This window comes from Pteropus medius, unplaced genomic scaffold, assembly GCF_902729225.1.
Source record: "Pteropus medius unplaced genomic scaffold, Ma_sr-lr_union100, whole genome shotgun sequence".
NCBI lineage: Eukaryota > Metazoa > Chordata > Mammalia > Chiroptera > Pteropodidae > Pteropus > Pteropus medius.
This window is the reverse complement of record NW_024354502.1, coordinates 11,838,959-11,855,976: the sequence shown is the minus strand read 5'-3', so window position 1 is coordinate 11,855,976 and position 17,018 is coordinate 11,838,959. Positions and strand designations below refer to the sequence as shown.

The 17,018-nt window shown below is 34.2% G+C and overlaps 1 protein-coding gene across 1 annotated transcript in view; it reads right to left on the bottom strand.

Moving 5' to 3' along the window:
- CSMD3 (CUB and Sushi multiple domains 3) overlaps positions 1 to 17,018 on the bottom strand; it is a 1,005,898-nt gene that overhangs the window by 486,589 nt on the left and 502,291 nt on the right. Inside the window, exon 13 of the mRNA XM_039853604.1 lies at positions 7,586 to 7,698. Within this exon, the coding sequence (XP_039709538.1) occupies positions 7,586 to 7,698 (113 nt within the window). The remainder of the gene's footprint in view (positions 1 to 7,585; positions 7,699 to 17,018) is intronic.

Below are 17,018 nucleotides of genomic sequence, written 5' to 3'. Positions count from 1 at the left end.
CCAAGAAAAACTCAGAATAAAATAGTACCAAGAAGAAACTTACTAGACTTGGTAAAGACTCTTCCACATATCTGTGCCAAATATCATGCTGAATGTTGAAATAATAAAGTGACTGGCATCAAAAGAAGAACCAAATAGAAATGCCAGCTCTCATCACTATAATTTAACAGGGTTTTGGTAGTTCCACTCTGCTCCTACAACAGACCTCTGGGAACAATGACGTTACAACTTTGTGGAGAAAAACAAATATGCTAAGGAAGGTGGACAGGATGAAAGGAAGTACTTGACAGCAGGCGACAGGGCTAAACAACTACTCAGCATCAGCATCTACTCTTCTCTAGACATGTCATATGGAAATGATAACCCCTTAGTTAGGACGATATCAGCTGGGTTTTCTGTAATTTGCTAATTAATGCCTTCCTAATTATTATAATGCTTAATTTTAAAAGAATTAAAGTTAATAAAAGCAATAAATGATATGGCTAAATACTATACAGATATGCAAAAATCAATAACTTCATAGTAGTTAGAAATATAATAATAACATAATATGCCATAATAGTTATTTTAATCAATCATAAATGAAAATAGAAAAATAAACATCCTATTATAATATACCAAAAAGTAAGAAATATTTAAGAATAAAGCTATCAGCATTTAGGTAATATTAAGAAAATTAATATCACCCAAAGAAATATATAAAATTAATGCAATTCTAATGAAAATCATGAATAGTTTGGTTTTTTTTAATTCAACAATGGTATTTTACAAATAGGTGTAAATTAAGTGCACAAGAATTGTCATGAAAATTTTGAGATAGGAGAATTTAGTAGCATGGAGTTTTGCTCACAAGATATTTTTAAAAATAAAACCTCAAAACGAGTGAAACTGAAACAGTATAGTTTAAGAAGAAGAAAAAAACAGTTATGTGTATCCAAGTGTTTATAATAACTTATTATGTAATAAATGTGACATTTCAATTCTATGGGAAAATGATGACCTAATGAATAATATTTTTGGCAAAATTGTCTTTAATCTAGAAGAAAACATTCAGTCAAAATATATAAATAAATTCCAGTGGTTTAAAGTTTGAAATGTAAAAAAAAATTACAACTATGATGAACTCTTTAAAAGATGAACAATACATACATAAGTCCAGATGTCAGGAATGATATATTTCATTAGAATAACAAAAACTTCATATGGAGAATTCACAGAATCAAAATAGACTGAAAGAAAATATTTGTAATGTATGTGACAAACTAAAAGTTAATACTCCTTAAGTGCTAAACCTACCTACAATTTTATAAGAGTAAAAAGCAACCCAAGAGCAGACTAAATTATGTTGGGTATCAGTCAGAAAACACTAGGTTATGCTGAGATAAGAAATTAACTCTATAATTCCAGAGGCTTAACAAAACAAAGGTCTATTTCTTACTCATGCAACTTATGGTATACAGTTGGGGAAATGAGGTGGAGGGAAGACCTCTGTTCTCCATAGTCCTTCAGGAACACAGGTCAAAGGAAGCCATATTGTTTTGGAGCTATGCCCCCTAGAAGATATGACCTCATTGTTCATTTTGAAAGAGAACATCAGTAATTCAATGCATTGGCCTGAGACTGACTCCAGTCACTTTTATTTACATTGTAGCAGTCACATGGCCTCACTTAACTTCAAGGACATGAAAATATAATTCTCTGTTCACCCAGAATTAGAGGAAAAAACAGATATATTATGACAAGTAATAATATCTTCGAAAAAGCACAAAACTAAAAATTTCAAAAAGAATGAAATCCAGGTGGTTATTATGTCTATGAAAATATGATCAACAACCCTGTAGCTATTCAGTGCAATGACAGTGCATTTATAATAGATTGGCAAACGCTTAAAAGATTAGTAACATTGTGTTTTTGGTTGTAGGAAAAGCTTAACTTTTATGTTTCTGGGAGTGGAGAAATATAAAATTTAGAAAATAATTATTCAGGATACATTATGTATTTAAATGTCTATATTGGTTTATTTTAGAATTGTCTTATTATAAAAATGTATAAATACTTAAACAAGAATATTTATTTCAACATTGTAACATCATAATGAAGGCAATGATCTAAATGAGTACTGCTTCATGTTAAATTATGATGTGTACATTTTGTGGACTATTATGTAGTCATTTAGAATAATGTAACCTATCTATATGAATCGACTGAAAGACAGTCATGATATATTGATAAATGAAAAGAAGTTGGGTACTAATATGTATACTATTATCTCATATAAAAAGAAAGGTAAAAGAAAAAGAAAAGAATAGAAAAAAAGTGAAAAAAAGAAAGGAACGTCTGCTTCTACAAATATAAAAACATAAAATCTAATTGCTTAATTTTTTAAAGAAATTTTGCTGCATGATTATTATTTAAAATATCATCAAAAGCTATCTACAAAATGTTCTAATCAACTTCCAAAAATATCTGATATGTAAAAAAAGATATCTCCATCATTAAACAGGCATTTTGAAGAAGCTAAGGTTCATAAATTTGAACTTAAATTTGGGTTAAACACTTGTAAACAACAGTTTAATTTTCAAATCTATGGTGTCTATCTATCTTATCTCTGGTATATGTCCTAATTACTAAAGACTTGCATTTGATCGAATAATGGAATTTCTTTTCCTCAGTTCTACAATGAAAGAATGGTACTCTGAATTTACTTTAAACCATAAAAAAATAGTTATTCTCAGTATTTAAGAAAAATAATCATCTTTCATGAAGATGTTCTATTTCAAAAATTTAGGTAATCTCATATAAGCAGATATGGCTTCATCAAAATTTTAAACTCTAGCCACGTACTTTAGTGAGAGTTATCTTATTAACATTTAAATATCTAAATAAATTTAACTTTTAGCTATATCGTTGATGAAAATAATATAAACTTTCTGAAAGGCAGCAATCTAAAAACAGAATTCAGAGTCATACCTTGATTTTGCCACATACTAGCCACATGATCTTGAACAAATTACCTAACTTGCTGTGCCTCAATTACGTCATCCATATGATAGTGATAGATTTGTTGTAGTCGATTCAATGGGACAATACATGTACTTATAATAGTATGTAACCACTCAATAAGTGTTTGCTATTAATACTATGTTGTTGAAAATGCATACTATCACACAACTGAAAATTAATCCAACAATTATAATATCTGATTTCTAAAGAGACAGTATCACTTTTAGAGCTCTATGGAGGCTACGGCTTTGTCTTTATGCGCTTTTCTTATAGTTTTAAGCTCTCTTACTAAACATTCCTAAAGAATATCAAGGAACCATGTAGAAATAAAAATGTGCAGACATTTGAAATCAGGTGATTTTTGCTGTGTGTGCGCGTGTGTGTGCATGCACGTATGCACACTTTACTTTTATGTGTGGCTGATAAGACAATGGGAGCTCAGTAGTTTAATGCCCCCATGCTTTCAAAACTGATTAGGTCCTCCAGCTTGTCTCCAGGCTTTGAACTTTCTGCATTACCAAACCCTAAAAATCTACTGAAATGTAATACTGCATAATGGAGAACAAGAAGAAGTCAACAAACTCAGAGTTGCATCTAAGCTCTCAGAGCTGACACGCATGTTCATTCACACATTCTACAAATACTTATTGAGTGCTTACTATGTTTTAGGCACTGTGCTAGGTCATGGGCACACAACAGTGAACAAAACAGACCAAACTCCCTGTCACCATGGTGCTTGTACCTTAGTCAGTTTTTTGATTTGTTAAAATGAGTAATCATTCTTACCTCTTGGAATTCTAATGAGATATAATAAGTTAATGTAGGAAAAATGACTGCAAAATGCAAGGCTCTTGGTAATTATCAATTATTCTTTTAAATTAATTATTCGTTGGCTTTCTAAGATGAAAATAAAAATACATCCCAAAAACAGTGCAGTGTTAATGGGAACTAATGTGTCTATTAGAAAAAAACAAACTTATTTTTTGCTTCCTTTGTGGTTATTATGCATTTGAAATAATGATAATATAAAAACAAGAAAACAAAATTAATGTCTTTCAAGGCAATGGGGTAAGATGGATGGCTCGGTTATTTTTCCTTTTTAGCAGGAACACCTAGTGTCATCTTGAGTCATAATTTTGGCAAATTCATAAATCTGTGAATCAGATGGCTGTGACTTGTTATAGCTAACAACAATATTCCTGATTTTAACAAGAGATATCATTAAACTTCTCAGGAGTATGGTGTTATTTTATTCATTTCTGCAATTACATATAGTAATCAGCCCTCTGCCATGTATACGATAAACATTACATTAATTCTAACTGAAAAGAATAAATTGCATTTATAAAAAAGGACTACTTTCTTGATTTGCAACATTTGTTGCGTTTTTATATTTTAGATAAGTACTGTACAAACTTTACAGGAGAAAAAAAAAACGTTGGTAGTTCCAAAAATTAAGACTGAAGTTCTTCAGATAATGGCAATTTAGGCAATTATATATCATTTTATATTGACAGATGAATTTTTGGTCTCTCAGTCAATACTGTAGTCTTAGAACAGTCATTTTCAAACTATGATTTTGGAGCACTAGGGTTCTTCCTACGTTTGTAGGGAGTAAGGAGCAGTCTGAGTAAAGTGGGATGCCAATCTCCTTTCCCGCCCTCATTACACTAGCATTCTAGCTTTGATCCTTTTCTATTCTGAGTTTCTAACAGAATTTATTTGAAATCTTATTTTCTTTAAAATCAAGTTTAAAAACATTGTCTTAGGCAATTAGCAAAACAATTTAAGAATTAAAGTATATTGTAAAAAACAATTTAAGTTACATAATTTAGTCACTACTTTTAAAATTTTTAAATTTAAAAGAGAATACATACGATAAGATATATCTTTAATTTACAAGAGGGCTACATTTAATGCTATGTCATGCAAAATCTACAGGTGACAAAAAAAGAAGATATCTTTAGATTGAATCGGGAAAGTTTTTTAGCAGGTGTTCCATTTAGAACCAACACATTACTTAACAGAGAGCATAGTAATTATGAAAATTATTTTTAGTAGGAGAAGTTGCTGAAACTATCCGCATATCAAAATTTGAAACATCTCAGATTGAACTCCGCTTCAATTTGGAGCTCAAATTGTACAGTATGGAGAATGCAAAAATATGATTTTCACAATGGGGGGAAAACATGATAAACTAAACTTTGAGGACATATTTTACCTTATATTATATAACATTACATAGGTCAAATCATTCTCTCATCTTTATTGACTAAATTATCAGGAATCACCTGTGATGACATAGCAGGGGGGTGCTATTAGAAAAATAAAGATGAATATGATATATTGCCATCTAGTTCTATAATATATATATTATATTATATATATTACGGAGTTTTACATAACAGAGGAAGTGTTCTTTTGTGATAGGTGGAGTTAAGGGAAACTTCTGAGAAGAATAAATATCTGAACTTCGTCTTGAGGGATGAGTGACATGATGCGGAATTAAAATTAGAATAGGGATCCAGGTAGAATTTACTGAATGTCCAGAGAAGGAGAAGTGTGAAAAACTTGTTGGGTTCAGATAATTTTGGATAATTTGATTAAATTGGACTGTAGAGAAAAAGAAAAACAGTATGAAGAAAGCCGGAAGATAAGATTTATGGAGGTTTTGGACTTTATCTCTAGGCAAAGAAAAGTTATGGAAACATTTAAAATAAGATCGTAATATGATTGCCTCTTCGCTGATAGGAGATCACCATTAGCGGTGAGGAAGACAGACTTGAAGAGGGAAGACTGAAGGGAGGGAGAAGAATAAGGGCATTATTCATTAAGAATCTCCTGGCTTAGTTTCAAATATCTCTTCTTTGTAGATATTTGTGAATAAATAGTTGAGTATATTTTTCTCTGTCACTATATTATGATCTTCCTGAGAGAGAGAATATTTGGCTGTCCTTTCTACATTCGACAACTCATTCAGTAGCTGGCACCTAAGCAGATCCTTAGGAAATACTGTTGAATTACTCTTGTTGAAAACTGAGCAGAAAGAAAACAAAATAATGCTAACATTTTTGCTACTTTACAATGTACTTCCAGCTCTTGAACTGCACTGGAGTGAAGAGCTCTGTAAATATCGAGAGAACGCTCCTGCTGCTCCAACCTGTCCGTGAGCTTTAATAACCTTGTTCTTGTTGAAGCATTGTCATTAATGATTAATACAGTTTCTAAGGTTTAAATGGCTACAGATTTTCTGACAGGTGACCTCCCTAGGGTGAAGAAAATAATAAAGCCAAGAGGAATATAAGGGTGCCAGATTCAATTAGCCATTTTAAGAGGGGAAATAACAACAATGAAAAAATAACAAAAAAGATACTTTTAACATAAACTGAAGATTATTTAAATTTTCTAACATTTTATTTACTAGGGATAGATGTGAATTTAAAATGGAGGAGAAATATATGTTCAATTACAATCTGGCTAACCTTTCTACTTTTTTAAACTGACATTTATACAGATTTTGTGAACTATTCAATTAATATAGTACCAAATTTAGTTGCAAGTTAAAAACACAGAATGCATGCATCTTGTCTCCCTGACAACATCACGCATTCATTTCCATGAGTCCAGATACAAAGGCATGGCAGGCCAATGTTAGAAAAAGAAAACTCTGATAGAAATTATTATTATGCAAGTAAGAGAATTTTGTACAGCTATCGTTTAATTGATAAGCTAGATAATAATGACTTTTCCACAATAGAAATAATAAATTCAAGCAACATAATGTTCTGATGGTCTATTTTACATTTTCATCTTTTAGAGCATGGATTTTAATTGAATTTAACATTTACATATTTTTTTCAGTCAATTCCAAATTAGAATTTCTAATATGTACATTGTGAGTATATATCCATTGTTTCTAACTTTAATCAAGGTTCATCATATGTCAAAGATATTCATGATTTCACAATGCTTTCATCTATCTCTTACAAATGAAAATAGAACAAAGGAGATTGTTATACACATGTAATAATCATTAATCTGTATCATTCCAGCGCTGGAATGGGTGCAGCAATTTCACACATTTGTGGTCTATGAGTCAAATAGAGGTTGATAATATGAACACTAAGACCGCGTATTTGATCTGAGACGATCACTAATAGATTACCCAAAACAACAACAACAACAAAAAACAGGTATCCTGAAACCTTTGAGAAATTAAGTACTTTACTTCTTAGTTAAGTATTTAATAATTACTTATACATTTTCTTTCCAGGCAAACTGTATAAAGTATATAAAATTACACTATCTACTCTGCGAAAGGCCAGGAGTCCAGAGTGACTAAAGCATAGAGATATTATAGTAAACTGGGAGAAGAATGAGTTAGGCAAACAGACACATTAATGAAAAAAAAAAACTTATGTAAAGAAAAATAAAATAAACACTTGTAGTTAAAGAAGAGCAGTGTATTCCTGCTTGTACTCTAGGAAACTTTTATTTTGTAGATGCAATCAAACTAGCGTTTACAAGTATTCTCTGGTGATATCAAGATAACATATTTCCCATAGTAGCAATTCATCATTACCTTTGTAGTTAACCTTGAAGCCAACAGATCCGACACTTTCATCTGTTTGAAGGTGCAGCCACATTTGGCTGCTCATACTCACTATCAAGTCTGGCACAAAGCTTCCAGTCAGCCTAAGAGAGATGGACCAATAAGAAAGAAATGGGTTATTAAAACATTCTCTGAAGGCAAATTATGAGACATGTGTTTCTCAATACCTCCTTGACTAGAAAAAAAGCAACTATCACATAAACTTACAAGACTATGTGTTGATGTAATGGAACAAACAATGTAATTTAGTGATCAAGGTTTATTATAAACAAGTATCATTTTATGTGTTTAACTAGGTTAGATCTTTCATATCCCTGAGGCAGCATACAAAAATTTCAACCATCAGAGAATCTTATACTTCTTTTGAACTGAAAAAAAAAAGGATCTATAAGTTTTTTTAAAAAACACCAGGAATGTGCTTCATTTTAACCTTTCAAGTTTCACAGAACTCTGTTCTAAAGAAATATTGTGAAAAAAATATTTAAGCACTATGCAAAACAATGAAATGGTAGGGAATATAATGTAACCCTTTATAATACTCATGTCAGGCTAGCTAGATCCTATATGTTTTACTGTAAATGTTTTTATTTTTTTTTTATTTTTAAAGAACATGCTTCTAATTTAATGTGGCATCACTGAATCTATGTATTAAAAATCTCATTCAGGAAGACTCGATTTTATAATCCAACAAGGGAAATTACTTCATGTTTCCTCTGTCATTAATAATGTTGTAGTCACATACTTGAACCAAAGTGAAGGGTCATGTAACAGAGGAAAGCAAATGAGTAAAAAAGATCTTGGGGCGGAAAGTTGGTCAAGAACAGAAGGAGGAAAAAATAGACTTTACATAAGTTTCTTTTAATAATAAAAAGTATACCTATTCTAAGAGCATTAGTCTCTTGGATGGAAGTTATACTAGAATTAGCCCAGCAGAGGGCAGCTTGGATGACCACATCCTTGAAGTGACTAAGCAAGGCAGCAAAATGCCTTGCTTAGCCAGTCACCAAAACTGTAAAGCATCATCAGTGGACTGCCTGAGCAAGACAGCTATGTCACCAGTGTCCAGGGTCACAGAATGTACTGAAATCTTTTGCAAAGAAACCCAGTTAAATATCATGATTTAATTATGAGATTACGCATGATATCGAGGAATACTGTGACCATTATGATAGGAAGATACTATAGAATTTTCTTTTATTTTCATGTTTTCTTCCCAAAGAAACTTTAAAATTATTATAATATAAAAGATACATACGCAAACATTCTCTTTTGTAATACGTATGTATACCTGTATGCTTGTATATACACATATACTATCATTTGAAAACATCTTGTAATTAAACATGGGGCATGTAAATCTTTAATTATCAATTGGTGAGTCCATAAGTACTAGTTTTTTGAACTACAGTAGAGAAACAAATTTATGTGTAAGAGTGAGGACTCAAGTTAGAGACAAAAAGTAAAATAAACCAATTATGAAATGAGCATGAGAGCTTAAAAAATAAGATGTCCATAAGATACACTATATTAAATATGCCAGCGATCAATCTCACAGTGAATATTAAAAGATGTTATCATGGGAAGATTTAGTTATTGTTTTTTATTACATCTTTACATACCCATCTCAGTCAGAACTTTTACCAGCCCCAAACCTCCAGCACGGTAATTTTGTTATTTCATAAAGAACGGTTAACACATACATTCTAAACTGTCCCCTTGCTAACTTATTCTCTTACTGGCTATGATTCTGTCTAGTGCACAACTTATTTTTGGTGTAAAGGTAAATGTATATCTAAAAAATAATAATAATTAAAAATTTTCCTGATGTTAGGAGAAAGAAAAATTCTCTCTTTAACATTTCCTTTAGAAAACTTGAAATTATGAATTATATGTTTCTTTCAAATATATGCAAGCATTTTTAGCTAAATAAGCCTTTTGCCAATTTTTCATGCCATTAATATTTTTTTTGGAAGCCTTGGGGCCATTTCTTTGAAATGTGACCATCTAGGAAGATGTCATTCTGTCCTCCTGTTTCTGTGGGAGTTTCAACCTAGACACGTACCAGGTCATAACTTCCTGCTTGTCATAAAAATAGAAGTTTTATTTCTCCTTTTGATAAGGGCAGTTCGCGTATATGTAATGGATTTTATCTGCCTTACTATATAGAAAGATGATATTTACTTCTCTTTGCGATCTTCTTAGCAGATTGTCTGTGATGCACATCGCAGTCTGGTTTTACACTTGTTTGATTTTAAAACCGTTTCATTATTTTCTACATTTTGTGGAGAGAGTTAACTGGGTTGGCAGAAGATTTTATTTTGAATTACATTTCCCAACAATTTGGTGATGAGAATGGGAGACAAATGGCAGTTCTTGAATTAGGTCAACCAACTGAAGGCCCATGGTCATGTAACAATCATAAAATGCCTTACTACAAAAAATTTTGATAATTTTGGGGTGACTAGTAGGATATTACAGACAACAGATTCCAACGTTTGCAGAATGGGGAAAATCTCTGATGGAGCGACTGCATGATAATTGCTCAGACCTTCTTCTTAAGTCTGTAGAAACTGAAGAGGTTTTTGACCAAAATTGGTCTCAGCTTTGTGAATTCTGAATTTTGAAAAACCTTATTTCATCATGAAAATAAAGGTGCTATTTTTGGAATTTTATCTCAAAAGTTGAGATTAGCCCATACATCAATAATATATTTACAAGTTCTTCTGGAGGCCACAGCACTGTGAATACTGGGATACTGTGACAGCAGCTGACCCCTTTAGAAAAGACTGAAACCCTTACCTTTAGTCACGTGACTTATTTGCATGTCCTTTGTATTTTGACAGCTATCTTACAAGTGCTAAAGATCCAGAATATGTGGATATGGCATCAAACAAGTTATGAATAAGCATTATTATTCACTCTAATATTGGGCTTGGGAAATGAAATCTCCTAAATCTTAGTCTTTGACCAGATCCTGATCAAATAGATGATCATTATTGTACAATGGTAAAGAAGAAGACAATAGGCTCTGACACGATTTATCTGATATTCTTGTTCATAGTGCAGATTTAATAATGTCTGCTGATAGGTCATATACTCGGGATAAAAATGTCCACCTTAAGGCTTTGTATGCTATGGTAGCTTATAATAAAATTTTGGAAGCTTATATTTTTCCTAGAACTAAGTTGGCACAAGAGTCTAGTCAACAACAGTAATAAGAGTTGCAATTCTTGTAAAGTTACAAGCAGCCTAGTCAACAGCAGTAAGAAGAGAATTGTAACATGTATATATAATACATGTTTGATGTCTGTCATATAACAGAGCCAATGTGAAAAAATAGAGGACTTTGAGGGGAAATAAAATATCATGGAAAATTGATAGTTGATTTGTGAGAGGCTGTGCACCTGCCTTAGATCAGTAATCTGTTTGTAGAGCTCACACAGGGCCAGGATGAAAACTTTTAAAGGCAGTGATTTTGCTGATAGAGCTGCAAAAGCCAATGTTAAATGTGGCCGATTTCAAATTTAGAAGACTTACATTTACTACAACAAGTAATTTTTGTTATTTTCAAAAAATAGGCTTCACTAAAGAAAATTGAAAAAAGGGACTAAAATTTTACTGAACTACGGGAATAATCTAACAAAATCATTCCTATGCTACAGTCCTTATTTCTTGGTTAGTAATGTTGTGTTATCAAAATAATCTTTGGAGTAAAGGTGAGATTTTTAAAGGCACTAGACTCTAGCTATATGTACCTAAAAGATGGTGTTATTCAAAACATATTACAGTAGTGAGCAATTTGTCAGCAAAAATCTTTACAGGACATTCACAAGGTATGTGTTGGCAGTCTTCCCCAACCAACTTTACTGGAAAATGGTGGCATTTGAATGTCATAGAATTAATGCCTGTGGAAAGCGAGAGATTTTGTCGAGTTATGGGGTATATGCTGTCTGGATGGTCTGAAGTCTTTCCCTCTTCAGATGCGGAAGCTCAGGCTGTGGTAAGGTAAAGTCTCCTTTAACACATATATTTTCCACTTTTAGGATACTGGAGCATAATGAATCAGAAAGAGGAAGTCACCTTATTTCTACTGTCATCCAGTAACTACACAAATGTTTGCAGATTCTCATAAGATGAATCAAACTCATTTGCTAAGATTCAACAATATACTAGATTAAAATGGCCTAGAACTTTACTGCTAACATTGTTAAAAATTAGAGCAACTGCTGAAAGCAAGCATGATATTTTTCCCTTTGCATTTATATTTGACAAGCCTATGAATTTGGGTCAGAGATCATGTCCTGTGCCCCATTTAACTGAATCCTCTAATAAACATGTTTAATACTTCAAAGGGCTTCTTTCTTCCCTACAGGTCCTAAGACATAAAGTTATAAGGACCTTGAAGTACCCACCGGAAAAAGTCAGCCACCCCTATTGATTGGGACATTCAATCAATCTACCTAAATTTGTTCTAGAGGAAAGATGAGCTGTTCCTGTGCTGGAGGATCCTTTCAAGTGCTCCTGATCACCCATATAACTGTCACAGTGAAAGAAAAATCCAGGAAGACTCATGTTTTCCAAGGGAAGCCAGAACTGCAGAAGGGCTGGACAGTGGTTCCCAAAAAGTACTTGAAACTTAAATTTTCTGGAGCAATTGATAATGGCAATAAACTTAACTGAAAAAGGTATTTGAGTAAACTTATAATTCTAATGGACTGCCTTACTGTCTTATTCAGAGTAGTGTTTTTTTCAATTACTTAACAATCACATTTTATTAGAAAACAAATGTTATTGGTAACACTGTTCTTTCTTTCTGTACTTCCAGTAATGTTTCCCACAATCACTATTTCTAAACAGCTCTAAATTGTAGTCCCATTGGTCAAGACAGCCATAACATTCCCCTCAGCTTAGATAAACTTTGGAGGAACTTCTTCCTGACTGCAGGCTCTTGCCTTACCTTTTCTTAGAACATTGTTAGAAAACTTGCAATTTGAAATCTTTTCTCTGTCCTTAGAGATGTAAAATTTCTACAGCACAGGAATGTCTTTCTCAAGGACCTGGGAGCATCACTTTGAAATATAGTAATCGAAGGAGAAGCACTTGGTCCTTTGGTCTCTGTGGTAGTGGAGGAGCCCAGCTTTGACAGGCAACTATTAGCAAACACAAATGGCCTATTCACACTGACTACTCTCCCATCTAAAGTTCTCCAGTACTAATCAATGAGTTCACCCCAGCATTAAAAAACACTCCACCTTTTGTTTTGCAGCAGAATTGATTTCAATTTCTCTTCTCTGTTGCAATAGTCTTGACTCTTTTCTCCATAGTTAGCCTCTGTTGTGTTAATTCTGACTCTCCTCGCAATAGTCCTGGATAATGTCTTCCCTGACTATTTTACTGCTCTGGCAAAATTTTTCTCTTATACCAGTATTGATATGATCTGTACTTTTAAGTTCAGCAATTCAAATATTGGTAAAGTGAGACCACCTTCTTACTAATCTTTTTTTTTAATAATACCAAAGTAAACTAATATACATCCAGACATTCAATCTCTAAATTTGACATAAAAAGCAGTTTGCTAATTGGTTTTACTGGAAAGATATTGTGGATGAAAGTAGTTAGGAGACAAACAAAAATCTCGCATTTACCGATTAAGATGGCAGAAGATAGGTCTAATGTCACTTGATTAACAGTGAGACACAAATTCTCTATAATCCACATACAAACAAATAAATAAAAGTGGATATCTATTATTCATGGCAATTTAATAGACTGTTATAACTATTGATTTGGATCCATGCAAAAACAGGCCTGTAAGCTCAGTTTGTCCTCAAGACTTAAAACAATTAGAGCCATGTAAATGAAACACTGGAAGTTCCACAGGTGCTCTTCAATAGGTACCTCATAATAATATGGTCCTTGAAAAACTGCTTGGAAAGATACAATAATAACTGAAGGGCCTCAATTATCTTATAAATGTAATGTTCCTTATGTTATTGATGGGAACTTAGGAGAAATTTATTGGGCTCCTCAAGAGAAACTTTTATTTAAAAACTTATGACTTCCTGTCAAGATGGCATAGTACATAAACACTGTGTTTATCTCCTCTCATGACCATACCAAAATGACAGCTAAACTGCAGAATAGTCATCATTGGGAGTCACCTGAAGTGTAGCTGAACAGAAGTCCAACAACTTGGAACACAAAGAAGAGGTTACCTTGAGACTGGTAGGAGGAGTGGAGATGCGAAATGGACTGGTTCCATGTGCAAGTGGCAGCCGAGAATCAAGAAATATCTTGGCTGAGGAGGTCCCATGGGAAAACTGAGGAGTTCCGACATCACACCAGGCTCTCTAGCCCAGGGTTCCAGTGACAAGAAGAGAAGTCCTCACAATTTCTGGCTATGAAGACCAGCAGAGATTGTGGCTGAGTGAGATGACTGAGCGAGATTGAGGGCCGCGGGAGTCGCAGATTTTCCTCTTAAGGGGCCTGCACATGGACTTACTCGCAACCAGTTGTCTGATTTCAGGGCAAGAGCTGAAGGTTCAGCTTTCTCCCAGACAGAAGTGCTGGCAAAGAGTACTGTTCCTTTGTTAAGCACTCCCCAGCCTAGCTTGCAGACCCAAGTGGGCACCATATCTGTATCTCCATCAGTGTAGCTAACACTGGTTGTCCCATCCTTGTGATCTCTGGGACCCCACCGCTCTCAATGTGAGGGCCCACACAAGTTGCTTCTAGTGGATTTTACATATAAATGGCCTGTCTTGGCTTATGCTGCAGACTTTCCTAAAATCTCTCAAAGGTCCACAAAACCTAAACAAGCTGCATCTGGCCTCAGCATGCCCTGTACCTCTTGCTGAGCAGCCCCAAGCCCGGCACTAGTGGCAGCCAGCTTTGGTTTCAGGCTTGGCCTCTTGTGACACTTCTGAGCCCTGCATGGGTGGTGACCATCTATGGATTGCTTGGTGGTTATGCCAAATGGCCCTGAGCAGTGCACAGGTTGCACCTGAACTCAGCCTGTGGCAGGGCCCCTCCCAGGAGGCCCTGGCCTGCACGCTCGGAGGCTGGCTTTGGTCTGAGCCAGAGTACCACCCAAGGTCACATCTGAGGACAACACACCCAAGGGCAGACAGAGCCCTGCTAAAGCAAATTCTGCTCTGTAGGGTCAGTCCCTGCACAACAGCTCCTCCACAGGTGATGACCAGTCATCACAACCAATCGGCCCAAGGGTCAACTCTTCTATGGATGAACAAACAGCAACGAAGCCTCAATTACAACAGGAGGACACACACAGCCCATACAAAAAACATACTCAGAGCACCTGGCTCAGGAGGCTAAGGAAGACTGTGCCACTGGGATCCACAGCATGCCCACTACACGAGGCCACTCTACTAAGACTGGGAGACATAGTGGCCTACCTAATACATAGAAACAAACGCAGGGAGGCAGCCAAAATGGGGAAACAAAGAAACATGACCCAAATCAAAGGACAGAGCAAAGCTGAAAAAAAAAAGAACTAAACAAAACAGAGTCAATCTATCAGATTCAGAGTTCGAAACACTAGTTTAAGGATGCTAACCGAACTTAAGGGAGGAGTAGATGAGCTCAGTAACAACTTTAACAAAGAGATAGAAAAATAAAAATAGAGAGAAAACATAAAAAAGAATGTCAGAAATGAAGAATATAATAACTGAAATGAAGAATATCTTAGGGGGAATTAACAATAGATTAGATGAAGTGGAATACTGAATCAGTGATTTAGAAGATAAGGCAGCAGAAAATACCCATCTGAACAGCAACAAGAAAAAAGAATCCAAAAAAAACAAGGATAGTTTAAGGTGCCTCTGGAACAATATCAAGTATACCAGAAGGAGAAGAGAGAAAACAAGGTATTGATAACCCATTTTAAGAAAAAAATGACTGAAAATGCCCCTAATGTGGTGAAGGAAATTTATATACAACCCCAGGAAGCACAGAGAGTCCCAAACAAGATGAACCTAATGAGGCCCACACCGGGACATATCATAATTAAAATGCCAAACGTTAAGGACAAAGAGAGAATCTTAAAAGCGGCAAGAGAAAAGCAGTTACCTACAAGAGAGCTCCATAAGACTGTCAGCTGATTTCTCAACAACTTTACAGGCCAAAGGGCTTGGCATGAAATATTCAAAGTGGGGAAAAGCAAGGACCTATCAACCAAGATTACTTTACCTGGCAAAACTCTCATTTAGACTCAAATGACAGATAAAAATCTTCTCAAACAAGAAAAAGCTAAAGGAATGCATCATCACCAATTTGATATTATGGGAAATGTTAGAGAGACTTAAGAAGAAGAAGAAGAAAAAAAGATAAAAACAATGAATAATAAAATGGCTACATATCTAGCAACGATTACTTTAAATGTAAATGGATTAAATGTTCCAATCAGAAGATAGGGTAGCTGAATGTATAATAAGACCCTTACATATGCTGCCTACAAGAGACTCACTTCAGATCAAAAGACACACACAGACTGAAAATAAAGGGATGAAAAAAGATGTTTCATGAAAATGGCAACAAACAAGTAAAAAAGCTGGGGTAGCAGTACTTATACCAGACAAAATAAACTCTAAAACAAAGGGTATAACAAGAAACAAAGAAGGCCAAGTTATCTCACTTCTGGGTATTTATCTGAAGAAACATAAAACATTACTTTAAAGGGACATGCAAATCCCTATGTTCATTGAAGCATTATTTACAGTAGCCAAGATATGGAGGAATCCTGGGTGTCCATCAGTGGATGAATGGATAAAGAAATAAAGAAGAGGTGGTACACACACACACACACACACACACACACACACACACACACGAATATTACTCAGCCATAAAAAGAACAAAATCTTGCCATCTGCAATAACACGGATGGACCTAGAGGGTATTGTGCTAAGTAAAGTAAGTCAGACAGAGAAAGACAAAGGTCATATTTGGAATCTAGAGACTAGGATAAACAAACAAACAAACAAACAAACAACAAAAATAAGCTCATAGATATAGAGAGCATTTTGATTGTTATCAGGTTGGGGGTGGGGATAGTTGAATGGGGGAAGGGATTAAGAGGTACAAATTGGCAGATACAAAATAGTGATGAAGATGCAGAGTGTAGCATGGAGAATATAGTCAATGGCATTGTATAACTATGTATGCTATCAAATGTGTACTGGATTTATCAGGGCGATCACTTCATAAGTTATATAAATGTCTAATCACTGTTGTACACCTGAAACTAATATAATATTTTATGTCAACAATAATTGGAAAAAATAAAAATATAAAATTTTAAAAAGTAAAAGTAAAAATAAATAAAAATTTAGATTCGGGCTCTAGGGTGAAGCTATTCCATTTGCTTAGACTGGGTAAGATTTCA